The sequence below is a fragment of the Muntiacus reevesi genome, chromosome 5 (assembly GCF_963930625.1).
Source record: "Muntiacus reevesi chromosome 5, mMunRee1.1, whole genome shotgun sequence".
Classification (NCBI taxonomy): Eukaryota; Metazoa; Chordata; class Mammalia; order Artiodactyla; family Cervidae; genus Muntiacus; species Muntiacus reevesi.
The window spans coordinates 28,931,704-28,950,003 of NC_089253.1; the positions used below are offsets into that span (position 1 = coordinate 28,931,704).

The following is an 18,300-nucleotide window of genomic DNA, read 5'->3' on the forward strand; positions in this document are numbered from 1 at the left end:
AGGAAGAGTGGGAGTAAGAAGTCCAGGGTTTGGAACTTATGGTTGCTGGGGGGAAGGATGGGGGAAAGGGATGGTTGGGAATTTGGGGATGGACATGTACACTCTGCTGTATTTAAATTGGATAACCAAGGTCCTATTGCAGAGCACAGGGAACTCTGCTCAAAGTTTCGTGGCAGCCTGAACGGGTTGGGAGTTTGGGGAGAATGGATTCATGTAGATGTATGGCTGAGTCCCTCTGCTGTCTACCGGAAGCTATCACAACATTGTTTGCTAACTGGCTATGCCCGCTAAGTCACCATAGTCATGTCCAGCTCTTTGTGACCCTATGGACTGTAGCCCGCCAGGCTCCTCTGTCCATGGGATTCTCCAGGCAAGAAGACTGGAGTGGGTTGCCATGCCCTCCTCCAGAGGATCTTCCTGACCCAGGGATCAAATCCATGTCTCTTATGTCTTCTGCATAAGAACCTTTGGCAGGCAGGTTCTTTACGCCAATAGAAAATAAAAAGTTTAAAAAAAAAAACACAAAAATAAGAAAACCAGGGTTTGAACCTTAGCTGTGTGCTTTTGGTAGATGCCTTAATCTCTCTGAGCCACACTCACTTCATCTTCAAAATGGAGGTCACATCCATTTTGATGATGGCATTAGAACTAAGTGATGTGTGTCCTAGGTGCCCCCCTAGCACCAGAACTGGCAGGCTAGCTCCCTCTCACCTCTCCCACTCTCCCCAAGTTCCCCCAGGATTCAGGACAAACGGCTTCTCCCACCTCTAAGCAGCAGGAGCGTCTCCCCTGCCCCCTCCAGCTCTCCCATCACCCCGCCTTCTGCTAGTTCACTAAAAGCCTGTCTCCCCACTGGACTCAAAACTCCCCGGGGGCTGCAGTCCTCTCTGCCAATGCCCCGCCTGTCTCCCTCAGGCCAACTCCCAACCGCCAGCATCTACCACCCTTCTCCTGAGGTCTTTCTCTTCATCTGCAAAGGCCACGCGACAGGAGTGCGGGGGAGCGAACACCCCGACCTGAGCAGCCCTCACCCAGTTATTATGACAAGAGTGCTGTATAGACACCCCGATCTTTGGGTGACCCGACCGGGAGGTGTGGCTTCTGCAGCGCTTCCCAGAGCCTCCCACTGGGATGAGGCTTCTGCTGCCCCCCTATTCGGGGCCCGCTAATACTCCCAGCGTGGGGCACATTCCCTTTCTCATGTCAATGCCCTACCATCTTTTTGGCGCTTCCTGCACCTCCTGGACGAGTCCGTGCTTAGCATCTGCTTCTGGGGGAACCCGAGCTAAGATAAGGGCATCCTCCATGGGTTCTGCATCACCACCTCCTCCCCACCCCGCCCCACCCCAGCACCAGGCACATGGTGGGTGCCTGAAAGATAAATCTCTGACTCAGACACACAGGAGCCGGGAGCGCCAGCACTTGGAGTGCATGTTGTACCTCAGGCTGGCTGAGTGGGGCGCCCGAGGACCCCAGGGCAGGAGGGCTGCTCTTTCCATCATTCTGGAAGGGCCCATCCTCTCTGCAGCTGCCCTACCTGACTCCCTGGTCAGACCTTGGTGGGCGCAGAGGACCCGTGGTCCAGCCAGCATCCTTCCTCGACGAGAGCATGGCTTGGTGTCGCGTTTTGAGACCCTTTCCCGAGTCATGGTTGAGAAGTACCTCTCTTGTACTAAGAATAGTGGTTATTCCCGGTGTGTTTGACTCGGAGGTTGGGGGGAGTACCTCTTCACTCTATTTATCCCACAGTCTGTACGCAGTTACTGAAACTGTCACCGTGTCCTATATTCCACAGGCCATTATGTGTATTTCAAACCATTATATAAATGGACTTGATTTGGTACTTCTGAATGTCATTAAACTCCTCCCATACCAGTAACAACACAGTTACCATAGAAACAAATACATTTGAGAAGGGAAGGCATAGGGAAGAAAGCAGATGGATTGGGGGGGTGCGGTGGGAAATGCACCCACCGATGACTATTTCCAGAACGCAGGGCCCGGCCGTGTGACACGGCCACTCCGAGGAGATGGGGTGAGTGCCTCCAGGTTTTTATTGACTCTCCTTTGATAAAAGGCCTGGATAATTCATCTCAGCCTGAACCTGCTCATTCCGGTACATAGCTCTAAAACTTTACGGCACCGCAGGCCATTAAGCACTCTCATTTATTCAGACTCTCCCACCCTGGGGAGGGACGTTGAGACGGGGGTGTTGCGCTCAGCGATGAAAGCTCTGAGGCTGGCTGAGGCTGGCTGGCTGGGGAAGGGGAGGCAGACAGAGGAAGGGGGAGCTTGCCTGGGCAGAGCTGACAGAGGGTGAGACCCTGGGATTTTGGCCAGTGGCTGCTGACTATCACTTGGTCATTGTCCTCAGCGTGGTGAGAATGACGAAACTGTAGACTCTTGGGGCTGAAGGGGTGTTTTCTATTGGAAACTCCGTTAGGAGAGCCTAGCTGAGGAGCTACCCCTGGCCTTGGCAGGTAGTGAGGTTCCTGCCTTTGGAGGGATCCAAGTGTAGGTTGCAATGGCCTCCGATAATAAAGTTTGCTCCCAGGGCGCAGCTCAGACACCACTTTCTCCAGGAGGCTGTCTTGGCCCTGCTCACTTGGCCTGCAGTTTGACTGGTTTCCTCTTCTCTGTTCCCAAGGCCCTGCACACAGCTGGCTGCAGCCAGTAAGACACCGGGTTGTGATATCTGTGCTGTCCTTTGGGACAAGGACGATGTCTTTACGTGCCAGGGGCCAGGCACAGTGCTGGGCACACAGTCACTCAACTGGTGAGCCAATGAGCGCACGGCAGCGCAGCATTCACAGGTATTTACATACATTGGTGCTGGGCGGGGATATTGAGCCATCAGGAGAGAGTGTGGACTAGATAACCTTGGGTCCCTTCTGGCCTCAAGAATCTTTGATGGTATGGTCCTAAACCTGCTCTGACTATGCCTAAATTTCAGTGTCTCCCAAGCCACAGTCCTTAACCCTTAAGCCTACTAACCATAAGGCTGAAAAGAAAAAAGCAAAACCAAACAACCACAAAATCACCTTGACATGAAATATGTCTAAGCTCCCCCAGTGGCAGGCAGAGTTCCTGAAGTCGGAAGCTGTATCCAGCCCCCGGAGCTCCTGTACCCAACACAGTACTGGGCTCACAGGTGTGTGTTTCACGTCTGTGTCAAAGAACCTACTTCCTTTCCTTTTCTCCAGAGTTTCTTGCTTCTTGTCTCTTTCAAAACACTGCCCCCAAACCCATTTTCAGCAGATGGATGTCCCTGTTGGACCCGCTCAATCGGTCACGCCCACACCTCAAGGACTCAGCACAGTGAGATGGGGAAGTGGCTGGACTGAGGCTCAGAAGTCTGGCTTCCATCCTTTGCTGTGTTGCTCGCCAGCTACGCTGCTCTGGGCAAGCCGATCACTTTCCTGGGTCTCAGCTTCCCCTTCTCCAGCTGATCTCTGATGTTTCTTCTAGGAGTCTGTGATTGTCCAGCCCCCTGGTTCCAGCAGCTTGGGAGCCACTGCCCAGGGGCAGAGAAGATCATTGAGCTCGCTCTTCTTTCAATGTCTACTGTGTGCAAACACGATGCCAGGCTCCCGGGAGGTAATGGAAAACTAGCAGAACTTAAAGACTGAAAGCAGAAATAGGTCTGAGCTAAATAACTGCTAAATGAACTTCTGGGTACAGACTTAGCTAAGCCCTTGGAAGGAAAGGAATATAAGAGCATGGAACACAGGAAGTTGGTCTAGACTAGGGAGGGGTAGGTCTGAGAAGGCTTCCCTGCAGAAGCAATATTTCAGCTGAGATCTGAAAGATGAGCAGGAGCCGCTATGGGAAGGGTCTGGGGATGGGGTGGTGGCATGTGTGGCCCATATCCCAAGAGAAGGGACCAGTGTAGAGAAAGGCTCTATGGCAGATGGGAGCATGCCGTGTTGGAGGAGCAGAAAGAAGGCTGATGTGACTGAAGTTTTACAGAGTGTTACAGGGGCAAGATGGAGCTAAAAGTGTCAGTAGGAACCAGATCCTGTAGGGTCTTATAAAACATGCTGAGGATTCAGGTATTTTTCCTAATGGTGATAGAAAGCCACTGGAATATTTTCAAGAGCAATGCACCATTTTCAGATCTGCATTTTGAAATACTGCTCTGGCTGAAGTGTGAAAAATGAACTGGGAGGGAAGAGGCTGGGCTTGATGGACCCAGAAGCCAGTTAGGAGAGCAATGATGTGGCCCAGGTTGAGGAGGGTGTGATGGGTGAGGGCAGTGGCCGTCAGATGGACAGAGGTGGATGGGTTCGAGAGATATTCAGGAGGCAACATTTCTAGGTCTTGGTGAGAACTGGAGAGAGCAGCGAGGCAAAAGAAGTCTGAGAAGGAGCTTGGCAGGGTCTGTGGTCGAGGTGGCCCCCAGCTTGCTTTAAGCTAAGCAGGTCTCATGGTAGGAATGGTGGTTGGAGAAACAGGCCTGGGAAAAAGCTCCAAAATCCACTGTCAGATCGAGGCAGGAGAACGGAAATGGACGACCCATGTTCCAAGGCGCTGAGCAAATTAAATAACAATCATAAAGCACCCTGGAAATCTGAGTTTCGCCATAAATAATAAACAGGGACATTATACAAATAATCGGCTTTGCAGCCCAGTAGAAGAAAACACATCAGTAAGAAAAATGAAATAAGAAAAAATGCACCCCCAAAGCCCCAACTAACAAAATGACAGTATTAGCCAGCACCCCGGGGGCTCTGGCAGGGAGTGAAGAGACTGTCTCAGGAAAATGACTGTAGACCCTGGCGCTAGTAGTAAAGAACCTGCCTGTCAGTGCAGAAGATATGAGATGTGAGATTGATCCCTGGGTTGGGAAGATCCCCTGGAGGAGGGCATGGCAACCCACTCCAGGGTTCTTGCCTAGAGAATCCCCATGGACAGAGGGGCCTGGTGGGCTGCAGTCCTTGGGGTCGCAGGAGTCAGATGCGACTTAGGGACTAAACCACCAGCGCAGGGAGGATGAAAGCCGCAGCGCTGGGAGTCATACCTGCTTCCTGTAACTGAGTGAGAAGCAGAGGGTGCCTATGCTTCTGATGGTCCCGGACTCTGCCCCCTCCCACATGTGCAGCCCGGGCAGATGGGAGCTTCACGGCAGGTCCACCTTGGTCTCAAAGGGACACCCGGGCAGGGAGGCCAGGGCTGCACTGCCTCCCCTCTCCTCCTTCGAACATCCTTTCCCTCATTCCCCCTCCCTTCCCCCTCATCTCCCACTGCTACAGTCTATGGCCCGGTAGCCTCTTCTGGTTCTGGAGAAAGACAGGGTCTTCCCTGGCCTGTCTCCCCCTCTCCGTCTTTCCTGACTTTCTCGCACACCAGGCTGACAGTCTCCTGTGTTCTGCACCGTGTTCTCCTGCCCCTTCCACCTTCTCTCTATTTTCAAGCCAAAGCCTTAGGGGCGTCCTCTCTGACTGTGGCCTCAGCCCCCTCTTTCTGCCTTCTAAAAGCACTGGACTGGATGTCAGCAGACCTGGGTTGTGGTTCTGCCTCTTCCAGGAACTTCCTACTGGCCCTGGGCCTCTCTGGGTGGGTGGGCTGTACTGTAAGTTACTGGGGTGGTTCGAGGTTCTAACACAGAGGAGGACTGGGCTTTCTGAGAGGCAGGCAGAGCCCCTCATCTGACACCACGGGGGAGCTTCCTATTCTGCCCGTGGATAGGATCCACCCCGGCGAGCAATGTGCATGGAGCTGGAGAGTGGTTCTGGGCTCTCCAGGAGAAGTGGGTCAAGGCAGAAGGATGGGAAGAAGAAAGGGAATGGGGTGTGTGTGTGTGAGTGATGTGAGAGCAATTCCCCCTGCAGCTCTGACGGGAAATACCTGCCTAGCGACGCCCTAGATGAGAAGATGGTCCATCAGTAGGAGGGGTGAGGAAGGAAGGCAGGTGGCTGCAGGACAGACACATCCCTGGCCGCCTCACCTCCTAGCCCTCCTCTCCGCTGATGTGTGTGGATCCTGGCCTCCTAAGAGGGACCGTAGTGCTGGCCTCGGAGGAGAGACAGAAAGGTAAGCCATAGGGAATTGCTGGGGACGTGAAGACTGGCGCTCTATGCCAGAGTGCTCTGTCTACTGAGCTCCTTCTCCGGATTCACCTTACACCCGTGGATAGCTTTCTGTATTCCTACATTGCCACTCATGGCACTAATTGTTTTTGTTGTTTAGTTGCTCAGTCGTGTCTGACTCTTTGCGATCCCGTGGACTGTGCCCTGCCAGGCTCCTCTGTCCATGGGATTTCCCAGACCAGGATACTGGAGTGGGTTGCCATTTGCTTCTAAACGGGATCTTCCTGACCCAGGGATCAAACTCACGTCTCCTGCATTGGCAGGCGGATTCTTTGCCACTGAGCAACCTGGGAAGCCCACAGAGTAATTGCCTAATTTCAAAATGGTTAGTCTCTAAAGTGTGAGACCCTGGGCTAAAGTCCAGGGACTGGCAAGGAAAGGAGGGAGCAGGGTCCTTGCCTTTCTGAAGCTAACTCTTAGGTGGGACAATGTAATAAATGATCATCGATCAGGGTAAGTACAACCAAGTAAATAGGCTGGTTGTCACAATGGAGCACAATGGTGGTGGGGGGAATCTCACTTAGGCAAGGTGGTCCGGCAGGGTCTCTGTGGAGGTGACAGGAACCCTGAGATGCAACGGTGTGTTTTTTATCTGGAGCTCGAGAGGGCAGGGACTATATCTTATTTACTTTTTTTTCCTCTGGCCACACTGCCTGGCCTGTGGGATCTTAGTTCTCAGACCAGGGATCGCAGCCATGCCCCCTGCAGTGGAAGCACAGAGTCTTAACCACTGGACCACTAGGGAAATCTTGTCTTCCTTACTGTTGAAGCTCCAGAGCTTAGAACAGTGGCTGGCACTTATTATGAAAAATTGGTATTATTTTTATGGTGCGTATTCACTGACTGTTTGATGAATAAATAAATGATCTCCTTCCAGCAGTTCCTACTTAAAGTACCATGTACTTAATCACATGAAGACAATTATGTCAAACAAACGTGACAGTCTCATGCCTAGTCTGTCTTTATTTGCTCCTTTCTTGTCGGCCTTTCATTGATTTTTGTCCATATTGCCACTCGATGATTCAGATGTGTTGAGCACAAACAGGAAAGAATACACACACACAGACACACACACACACACACACACACATTTTACCGACCACTTCCATTCCTGCAAATGCTGCAGATTCTACCCGAGAAGCTATTACATGCTCCCAAATAGAGCAAACCTCTCATTAACTATCACATGCCCCCTTAAACGATCTTTGAATAGTGTTTTCTTTTTTATTGCTTTGTGTAGTTTAACGGCACCAATTGCGATTACTCTAGCTTATGATAAACCCCAGATCTATAAAGCTCCTGTTCATTCATTATTTTTCTCTTGCTCCTTCTCAAGCTGTTATTTTTTGGGGGGGATGTAGCAAGGAGGGGAGACTGGAGGGAAAATAAAATAAAAAGATACAAAAATTAACAAGGAAACAAATGAAATAGGGGACCACTTCTTCCTGGGTGACAGACACTCTATTAGATACTGTTAAACAGAACAAATATGCCTCAATGCAGCATAAGTAGGTCTTGCATATTTATTCTAAATGGCAAATATAATGATCACCATCTTATCTTTAATGGAAGAAGCAGCTAATTGTTCCAATGTCTCACTAATTTCAACATCTGGGAGAAAAAAATTATAATTTTTTTCAAACTATTGTACCAAGTGTTCAATTTATAGCAAGGTGTGTAGGACAGTGTGGACAGAGATGTCTGCTTCTTGATCTATGTCATAGCTGCTATTCCAGTTCAATTATTAATATGTGGAAGTTATAATCATTTTGAGTATTGGTACAAGATAATTATAAACCATAAAACAGCTCCCCATGCTTGCTGATTCTTCTTTGTTATGTGCAGACGTGTTGGGGTTTGAGCATGTGAGCTTTCGAAAGAGAAAAAAATGTGTAATATGGCACTTGGGGTAGCTAGACTGGCTGGAGTGGGAGCAGAGAGACATCTGCCTCCTTTCCAGGCCCCTCCCTCTTCCCCTCCTCATGCCTCTCACCCCACTGGGACCAAAGCCCACCCACCTCCAGCATCTCCCCTTTGGCCCCACCAACTCACCCACCTCCTATCCTGTCTCCTCTTTGTTAGCTGAGATTTGTAACTCCTCATACAGGGTGGTTTAACTTGCTTGCCACCCCCTCATCTCCTAGTTTACATAGAAGCAGCAGCAGCTACTGTGTGTGGGCATGAATGTGCACTGGGGCATTGAGGAGAGGCGAGAACCACAGGCAGTGAGGAAGGCAGAGATGGGGGCAAGCTGTTCTGTTACTTCCTGGCCATTGCTGATGCCTCTGTTGCCTCCTGCTTGATTCTCAGTTCATCTTTACTAGGGGGAAGGTATAGATTGGGCTAAAGCACCTACCTAGAATCACTCATTCCCAGCCAAGTGGATCACAATCCGTTGAAAGGAATAACCCATTTTTGTGACTGGTGTGTATTTGAAAAGGGGCTCAAAGAGAAGGGGCATTGTTTCAGCATCTTGCTTTTTTTAACAAGAAAAAACTATTTAAAATACCATCTGGAAGATAGTGAAAGACAGAGGAGCCTGGAGTGCTGCAGTCCATGGGGTCACACAGAGTCAGATACAACCAAATGACTGAACAACAAAAAGGATTTCCCTGGTGGTCCAGTGGCTAAGAATCCATCTTCCAATGCAGGGGACATGGATTCCACACCTGTTTGGGGAACTAAGATCCCACATGGACACTAGAGAAACCCACTGGCCACAACCAGAGATCCTGTCTGCGTTAACAAAGGTCCTGTGTGCTGAAGCCAAGATCCGACCCAGCCAAACTAGAGACATAAAGACCTGTTAAAATGCCATCTTATGACCAGTGCAAGGTCGATGCATGAAGCAGGACACTCAAAGCCGGTGCTCTGGGACAACCCAAAGGGATGGGGTGGGGAGGGAGGAGGGAGGGGGTGCTTAGGATGGGGAGACATAGGTGCACCTATGGCTGATTCATGTCAATGTATGGCAAAAACTACCACAGTATTGTAAAGTAACTATCTTCCAATTAAAATAAATAAATTAATTTAAAAAATGCTGTTTAGCTTAGTTGTTGCACAAAAGTAAGGCTAAGAAGTAGCCTCACTAAGTAGCTAAGAAGCAGCCACTCTTAGAAGTAATCAGATCCTAGTCTTGCTCCCAAGTCCTCTTCTAGTCTCCCCAACTTTCTTCCTTCTTTCTTTACTTGAATAATGTCTAAGGAGCTATTAAGGGTGCATTTGCTTTTCTTACCATTTTCCTAAGCTCTGGTTCAGGGTATTACCACTGTACCTTTCTTTGCAGCAAATGTATTTAAACTTCTTTTTAAGAAGACAGGTTTCACAGGTGGTGCTAGGGGTAAAGGACACACCTACCAATGCAGGAGACATAACACATATGGGTTTGATCCCTGGGTTGGGAAAATCCCCTGGAGGAGGGCATGGCAACCCACTGCAGTATTCTTGCCTGGAGAATCCCATGGACAGAGGAGCCTGGCAGGCTACAGTCCACGGGGTCCCACAGAGTCAGACACCACTGAAGAGGCTTAGCAGGCACGCACGCAGGCACATAAGAAGAGACACCAGAGCATTCTCTCTCTCTCTCTACCATGGGATGACTCAGTGAGAAGGTTGCTGTTTGCACACCACAGAGAGAGCTCTCACCAGAACCTGACCATGCTGGCACTTTGATCTTGGATTTCCAGTCTCTAGAACTGCAAGAATATAAATTTCTGTGTTTAAGCCACTCAGTATGTGGTACTTTGTTATGGCAGCCTGAGCCACTTATGAAAAGTGGGAGGAGTCGAATCATGTTCATCATCCTTTGTGATATGATTCTTTACAGGCCTCAAGATCTGGAGTCAGTATCCTTCTACTGGGGTCAGACACTTGGAACTTGAGCTTTCAAATCCATCCCAGCTCCTGACGTTTTTGGTTCCCCCATTCCCTGGGAGCCTTATTTCAGATTCTCTAATGAGCATTGCCAGCGAGCAAATGTGTCTATTCAGCACCACAGACAGAGCCACGCTGTCAGTTTCCACAAATTAGAAGTTACTGCCTTGCACTCTCAAGAAGGTGGTGGTGGGAAGGGAGGGCTGGGCTGAGAGAAGAGTCAGGAAGGAAGACTGACTGGCAGGATGCAGAAAATGCAGCCTCAATCCTGGCTGTGCTCAGCCATGGGGCTCCTACAAATAAGGAGAAGCTTCTTGATGCTATTGCCTTCTTATAGAGGCAGGCAGTGAAACCGGGGAGGTGATACTCTTCGTGTTTAATTGCACGTCCCAACTGTTGTCAAACTGTTACCATGATGGGTCCTGGCAACAGAGCTCTAGCTGGTGAAGCATTAGGTCTGGGGAGCACATGGGAGTGTGGGTGTCATGGTCTAGAGGCTGGGAAGAGAGCCAGCTGAGGAGCTTAGGAAGAGTGCACTGGAGCTATGCTGCGGTCTAAGTTTGGGGCTAGAGATGGTACAGGTGTGCTGTTTTTTCTATGCCTGGAATGGGAATGAGGCTACAGGGGGTGCTGGGCCTTGGGAAGGGAGGGGCCCGGCTCAAGGCAATCTGGGCTGGTGAGAAGCCAGGGCTTCATTTGTCTGACTTTAATGAATAAATGGCAGCCCCAGCCATTGTTTATCTACTTTTGAATCCTGACAAACAATCTGTGGCATCTGATGGAGAGGGTTATTAGCTGCACGGAGACAGATGGCTGGGGATGAGGGGATTGGCTCTTTATTACAGCGGGCCCAGAAGTGACAGCCCTCCTCTCACGTCCCAGCCTCCATATCAATGCCAAGACCTTCTCCACCCCGCCACCTCCTGCCTTCTGTGGCCCAGTCAAGCGTCTGAAGAAAGACCCAGTACTAGAGGAAGACAGAATGGCCTGTGAGTAACAGGGAGAGGTAGGGCTGAAGGAGTTGGAAAAGAGGCCAGGTTTTTGAGTGGAAGTCCTTTGAGAATAAAGAGCTCTGCCTTATTCTTCTTTAGTATCCTCCCAAGTGCCCTGTGAGGTGCCATTAATTTCAATTAGCATTCAAGAAATATGAATGTTAAGGAGAAAGACCGTCAGGTCTAGATTAGAAAAGATAATAGAAGCAGATTTAGTTGAGCCAGGTGGGTAGGTGAGGGACAAAGGAAAGGGAAGAGACAGGAAGAGAAGGAGGGGACCTAAGGGGAGGAAGGAAGAGAGCGTAGGAAAAAAATGCTCATGAACCAGTACACAGTGTTTCTTCCCCACGTTACTATCCGAACGGCTTCATGGAAACCAGTCTCATTGGTCTGCTGTCCCTTCTGAGAAGCCCCAGGGTTTTTTTCCTGCTGCCACAGCTGTAGGCAGAGCTTTCTCCCTCCCCATCACCCTGAGAAGGCAGGCTCCCACTGACCTTCATTCATTCTCCGGAACTTGTCCTTGGCCATGTAGCCCAGCACCAGACAGCATCCTCTTTTCTGGAGGCCCAGCTCTGGAAGGAAAGCAGAAGTGGGTGAGCTTGGAATGGGTCAGGGGTCAGTGAAGGTCCTTTTGCAAGAGATATGAAGCTTGTTGCTCTTATAAAAGGGCTACTTATTCAACAAACATTTGGAAAGCACTTGGTCCAGGCATGATTTTTTTTTTTTCAAAACTTTCTTCAGGTTTATTTCTAGGATTTTAATAATTTTAAGAGGTTGCTAGTGTGATTTGTCGGTGTATAGTTACTTTACAAAGTTCTGTTAGTTCTGCTGTATAGCAAAGTAAATCGGCTATATGTATACATATATCCTCTCGCTCTCTCTCTTTTTTTTCCTTTTTTTCAGATTTCCTTGCCATTTAGGTCACTGCAGAACATCTAGCATAATTCTCTGTGGTATACAGTTGGTTCTCATTAGTTATCTGTTTTATACAGCCCAGGCATAACTTAAGGCCAATAATTTGCTTATTTGATCTTCACAACAACTCTATGAGGTACCGCTATGATATACTCTATGATACATCACTGTTATCCCCATTTTTATATTATATCCGCATTTATGTGCATATCAGGCAGGTGGTCTTAGATGAAAGAGCTGGTAGGTGGCAGAACCAAGAGTTTGAACAGAGGCAGCCTGACGGCGGAGTCCACAGTCATAACCTTTACTCTCTAGGTTAATGAGTCCCCAGGCTTGAAAGGGGTATGCCCAGATTACATCGGGACCATGGTGAAGCCAGAGGAGAGGCAGAGTCCAGCCAGTGGTGTCCAGGACGGAATAGCACAACCAGACACAGTGGAGGATTTAGGGGGAGACACGGGGGCGAAGGGGCTTCCCAGGGGGTGCTCGTGGTAAAGAACATGCCTGCCAAAGCAGGAGACATGAGAGAGGCAGGCTCAATCCCTGGGTCGGGAAGATCCCGTGGAGGAGGGCATGGCAACCCACTCCAGTGTTCTTGTCTGGAGAATCCCATGGACAGAGGAGCCTGGCGGGCTACAGTTAGGGGTTCACAAAGTGTTGGACATGACTGAAGTGACTTAGTACACAGGAGTCAAGATGTAGGTAGAAGGAGTCTACCTTTTGGGAGAGAGTGAGTGTCTGGGGCTGAGGATCCCTGTTCATCCTTACATTTAGGCACAATTCAGCATCGTCATCAGACACTTCTGAGCGTAGACTTAGCGTGGAGCACAGGAGTGGGGATGGCTAAAAAACATAAGACACAGACTCTGGTCCCACAAGACTTTGATCCAATAGAACAACAAGTTAGAACAACGATTCCGGGCAGCAAATGAAAGAAACAAGTTTTCCCGCACGATGATATTCTGAAAATCAGTGTCCATTGTATATCAGCCCTGGACTGGAATACCTCGGTTAACCAGGCAAGATTTCCTGTCCGGTATCTCTCCTTTGCCCCAAAGGTGGCGCACTGGTAAAGAATCTGCCTTTCTATTCAGGAGACTCAAGAGACATGGGTTCCATCCCTGGATCCAGAAGATCCCCTGGAGTAGGAGATGGCAACCTACTCCGGTATTCTTGCCTAGAGAATCCCATGGACAGAGGAGCCTGGCGGGCTACATTCCATGGGGACTGCAAAGAGTCAGACATGACTGAATGACTGAGCACACACACACACACATCTATCCTTTACTCCTGATTTGCCATCAGCACTTGTGGGTTCTGAAACAGGTTTCTCTTTGGATTCCCCACAGCATCTGCCTGAGGGAGGCAGGTCAGTTATTACTATTCACACTATGCAGATGAGAAAACTGAAGTTAAAAAATGTTAAATGTCTTCCTATGATTCTTGCAGCCTCCCCACCCCCACCTCTTTGCTTTGAGGTCATACAGATGTGGCAGCCGCCATGAACTGGGAAAACGGATAAGGGGTGTGATTTCCAGAGGCAGGGATGGCGCTGCAACTTCTCCCAGGCTCTGTCAGCCTCCCGGATGCCTGGCTGCTCTCTCCATCGGTCTCTTAGAGAAGGAGGGGGCCACGGAGGGATACGTCACAGCATCTTCTTCCCCGACCCTTGGTGATACTCTGAGCCCTGGCTGGTGGGCATCTAGGCTGCCAGAGCGTAGAGAGGCTGGGCTCCTTCTCCTCCAGCCCTCACCCCACCTCCTGTGGTCCAGGCCCAGCCTCTGGGAGCAGCAGAATGAAAGGGCCGGAGAGACATAGATAAGTCAAGCACAGGGGCTCCCGCCCCAGAGGAAAACAAAGTATGGTGGGTGGTGGCGGAATGCCATGGCCCAGGGAGGTCGCGGGCTTTGATCTCTTGATTCTTTAAAGGGGTTTATTGACTATCAGTAAAGAGCAGAGCAGCAGATCTGAGCGTGCCTTTTCCAAAGGCACTCACTTCTCTTCCTTTCTCTCCACGCTCGCTCGTCTGAAGGCACAGCCAAAACGCCCTCACTTCAAACAACCTTACATCTCAGGCGCCCAAATTGACGATGTTAAGTTCCCTCATCCAAGGCCTCGGCCCTTTCTTCAGGGGCTCCTGCTCTGTCGAAAGCCATGCGGATCAAAGCCCCTTTGATGTTTACTTACTATATTTGTGGATCCTTTCTAACAGCCACCTTCAAGAGGCAGGAATGCAGCCTGCCAGGAGGAGGGGCTGCAGAAGCTCTAGCTGTGAGGTGGCTCTGAGCCCCAGCAAACAACAGCCTCTAGCCCGGGACCCTATTGAAACCTCAAGATGCTGACGACAGGCAGTTAACCAGTCCGTTATAATTGCAGGCGTATTGTTCATCACGAGAATGACACAATTGCTGATGATTCCTATTATATTTTCCACTGACTTCCTATGCTCATCTGAAGCAGCGGTTCCTAATGAGAAAGGGAGCTTGGGTTTGGGTGCTTGCATTGAGTCCAGGAACAAACTCTGGCAGAAGAGTGCGGGCAGAAGACTCTGGGTGAATTTCACCCACTGCTCCTGCAGAGCTTCCTGGGCCATCCCCTCACCTCTCAGGGAAATGGAGGGGCATGGTCCTCCTACAGACTCGGAGACTGTGGATCACCTGCTGACTTTGAGCTGACCGTCTCTGCTACCCCAACCCACCCTATCCTATGTCTCGTAATGTGCCACCAGGGGTATTGCCCAATGAAAGAGTCTGTGTATACACACGGTTATTCTAGGTAAGACTCTCATGGACCATGTTTGATTTTTGCAAATGAGCAGGAAAAGACTTTTTTTTATTATAAAAAAACCTGATTAATAAAAGAAATGGAGGCTGAAGCAATTTCTCAATGTATTTGGCTCATTTAATTTGACACGTGTGGGTTAGTCTTAATTATTTAGGCATCTACATTACAAGGCACTAATAAGCACACTGCAGAAATTTATTAAGTGAGAGAGGGCTCTCTGATTAAGTCTTTACTGAAAAGTGGGGAGAAGCCACTGGGATCTTTGCAAGAACAAGCAGGTTGGGGGATTAACTACGTGAGAATGAGCTGGCTATCCATATATGAAAATTGAGGATGTTCTTGGGAGAGATTTGCAGAGCTAAATTAGAGGTCATTGGTGCTACATGAAGAAGCAGGTCAGGGCCAAGGTGTGATTCCAAGAGAATCTGGAAACACAGGTGTGGTCAAAGTGACCAGAGAGAACCATGCAGGGAGCAGGAACCAACGGCTTCTGATTGGGAAAATGCCAACAAGCCAGATCAACCAGGCTATTGGTGGAGAGATGACGGAATGTGATAGAAGAGGTACCGTTCACACTGTGAGCTGGGTCAGTCACCAGACGACAAACTTCTTTGTCAGGTGGTGTGGGACCGATGGTGGAGTCAGATCCCAGATGCCCATTTTATTTATTTATTTTTAAGACTTGTTTGTTTTTGATGTGGATCATTTTAAAAGTCTTTGTTGAATTTGTTATGATATTGCTTCTGTTTTATGTTTTTGTTTCTTGGACTCATCTATATGGGATCTTAGTCCTCCCAACCAGGGATTGAACCCACATTCCCTGCATCAGAAGGTGAAGTCTTAAGCACTGGACCACCAGGGAAGTCCTCCAGATGTATGCTTTAAAACAGCAAGATGTTGGGGTCTTCTCCATGTAGACTGTGGGGCTGCAGCTCTTGGCTACTAATCAGTAGCAGAACCACCAGATGCATTGAAAGAGCCCGCGGACAAAGACTGATGTGATTAGAGTCATCCTGGCTTGAAGGACAGTTCAGTACAAAGAAGGCCAGGGTCACCTGCCTATGGAGGTGCGGAGGGTGCTGTCTCAGGAGAACAAAGAGTTAGGAGACACTGCTACACAAGGAGGTGCTTCCCTGGTGCCTCAGCAGTAAAGAATCCGCCTGCAATGCAGGAGCTGCAGGAGACATGGGTTCGATCCCTGGGTCAGGAAGAGCACCCCCCCAGAGGAGGGCATGGCAACCGGCTTCAGTATTCTTGCATGGAGAATCCCATGGACAGAGGAGTCTGGCGGGCTACAGTCCAAGGGGTTGCAAAGAGCTGGACACGACTAAAGTGACTTAGACACACGCTCCCTACACAATGAAGCACTGCCTGAGAAGGAGTATGTTTCTTAGGGAGAATGCCAGGTTGCACCCCAAGAACTCCCAGCCTTTAGGCTGTGAGCCATAAAAGGGTGGGGATAGTGTCTTTTTAGGCTCAGGGTCCGTGGTTTGAAGCACAGTGCCTGGCACATGGCAAGTGATCAGGAAAAGTCTGATTTAATGAAAGAGATGACTGAGAAATAATGGGTAATGACCAGGACTCTCTGACCCAGGCCAGAGAGAAGTCAGATGGGCTTGACCGAGGCACAGTGGATTAGGTCAGGTGAGGACGGCCTGGAGTGAATGAACGCTGTAATTCATCAGAACAGGAGTCTGGGAAATGTGCAGTTTCCTCTCGGGAGGTATAAAACAGGATGGCTTCATAAAAGGAATGGTTTTCCTTCAGTTTCTGAGGGTGAGGATGGGACTTTTTCTAGCCTGAGGATTCCTTTATTCTTCCTAGTAATCATGATATTGCGGAGATATTACTTCACATTTGTGGGATACTTATTTTTTCATGATACTGTCATATTCACTGTCTTATTGGGTGTTCACAGGAGCTCCGTGAGGCAGGCAAGGCAGAAGTGATTTCCTCCATTTTGGTTTCGGAAACAGGCTCAGAGAAGTAAAATGACAATTCAAGGCCAATGCACAGTCTAGCCTGGCCGGTGCTCAGGCTGGAACCCAGGTCTGATTTCTGGCTTAATTCTTAGGGTGGGTCCCCTGATCCCAGGGCTAGCCAATGCTATGAATCAAGACAGACACTGAGGGACTTCTCTGGTGGTGCAGTGGTAAAGAATCCACCTTCCGATGCAGGGGACATGGGTTTGATCCCTGGTGAGGGAACTAGGTTCCCACATGCCTCAGGGCCACTAAATCTGCCACTAAACAACTGCTGAGTCCACACGCCTCAATGAAAGATTGTGCATTCCAAGAGCCTGCAAGACACAGCTAAGAGCTGACGTGGCCAAATAAATAAAATAAACAAATATTTTTAAAAAGACAGACATAGAAGTGGCAGCAGAGATCAGTGGTCCTGTGGGATCATGAGTTGAACTGGGTTCCCCTAAACTTGATGCTGAAGTCCTGACTGCAGTATCTCAGTGAAAGTGAAAGACGCTCAGTTGTGTTCGACTCCTTGTGATCCTGTGGACTACATAATCCATGGAATTCTCCAGATCAGAATACTGGAATGGGTAGCCTTTCCCTTCTCCAGGGGATCCTCCTAACCCAGGGATCGAACCCAGGTCTCCCGTATTGCAGGCAGATTCTTTACCATCTGAGCCACCAGGGAAGCCCAAGAATATTGGAGTGGGTAGCCTGCCCCTTCTCCAGCAGATCTTCCAGACCCAGGAATCAAACTGGAGTCTCCTACATTGCAGGTGGCTTCTTTACCAGCTGAGCTATCCGGAAGCCCACAGCATCTCAGAATGTGTCTTTATTTGGAGATAGAGACTTGCCAAGGTAATCAAGTTAAAATGATCATTCAGTTCAGTTCAGTTTAGTCGCTCAGTCGTGTCCGACTCTTTGCGACCCCATGAATTGTAGCACGCCAGGCCTCCCTGTCCATCACCAACTCCAGGAGTAGAGGGACTCTAATCCCATATGGGGCTTCTCAGGTAGAGCAGCGGTAAAGATCCAACTGTCAATCAAGAGATACAGGTTGGATCCCTGGGTTGGAAAGATCCCCTGGGAAAGGAAATGGCAACTTACTTCAGTATTCTTGTCTGAAAAATCCCATGGACAGAGGAGCCTGGCGAGTTACAGTCCATGGCTTTGCAAGAGTCGGACGCAACTGAATGACTGAGCACGCATGCATGCAATCCAATATGACTGGTGTCCTCATAAACAGGGGAAATTTGGGACAGATACACACCTGGGGCAGTGCCATATGAACATGGAGAAGGTTGTTGATAAGCCACAAAGTGAGGCCTAGAACAGAGCCTTTCCTCAGGCCCCTTGGAAGGAACCAACCCTGCCAGCATCTTTTGTGGACTCCTGTCCTCCAGAACTGGTGGTGGTGGTGGTTTAGTCACTAAGTCGTGTCTGACTCTTTGCAACCCATGGACTGTAGCCTGGCAGGCTCCTCTGTCCATGGGATTTTCCAGGCAAGAATACTGGAGTGGATTGCCATTTCCTTCTCCAGGGGATCTTCCCGACCCAGGAATCAGACCCAGGAATCAAACCCAGGTCTCCTGCATTGCAGGCAGATTCTTTACCAACTGAGTTATGAGGGAAGCCCTCCAGAACTGGTAGGCAATCTTTTTTGATGTTTAAGTCATCCAG

General features: G+C 49.4%; 1 protein-coding gene across 1 annotated transcript in view; it reads right to left on the minus strand.

Annotated features, from left to right (window-relative positions):
• Nucleotides 1–18,300, minus strand: part of KIRREL3 (kirre like nephrin family adhesion molecule 3) — a 595,366-nt gene that overhangs the window by 117,177 nt on the left and 459,889 nt on the right. Inside the window, exon 2 of the mRNA XM_065937390.1 lies at nucleotides 11,449–11,526. Within this exon, the coding sequence (XP_065793462.1) occupies nucleotides 11,449–11,526 (78 nt within the window). The remainder of the gene's footprint in view (nucleotides 1–11,448; nucleotides 11,527–18,300) is intronic.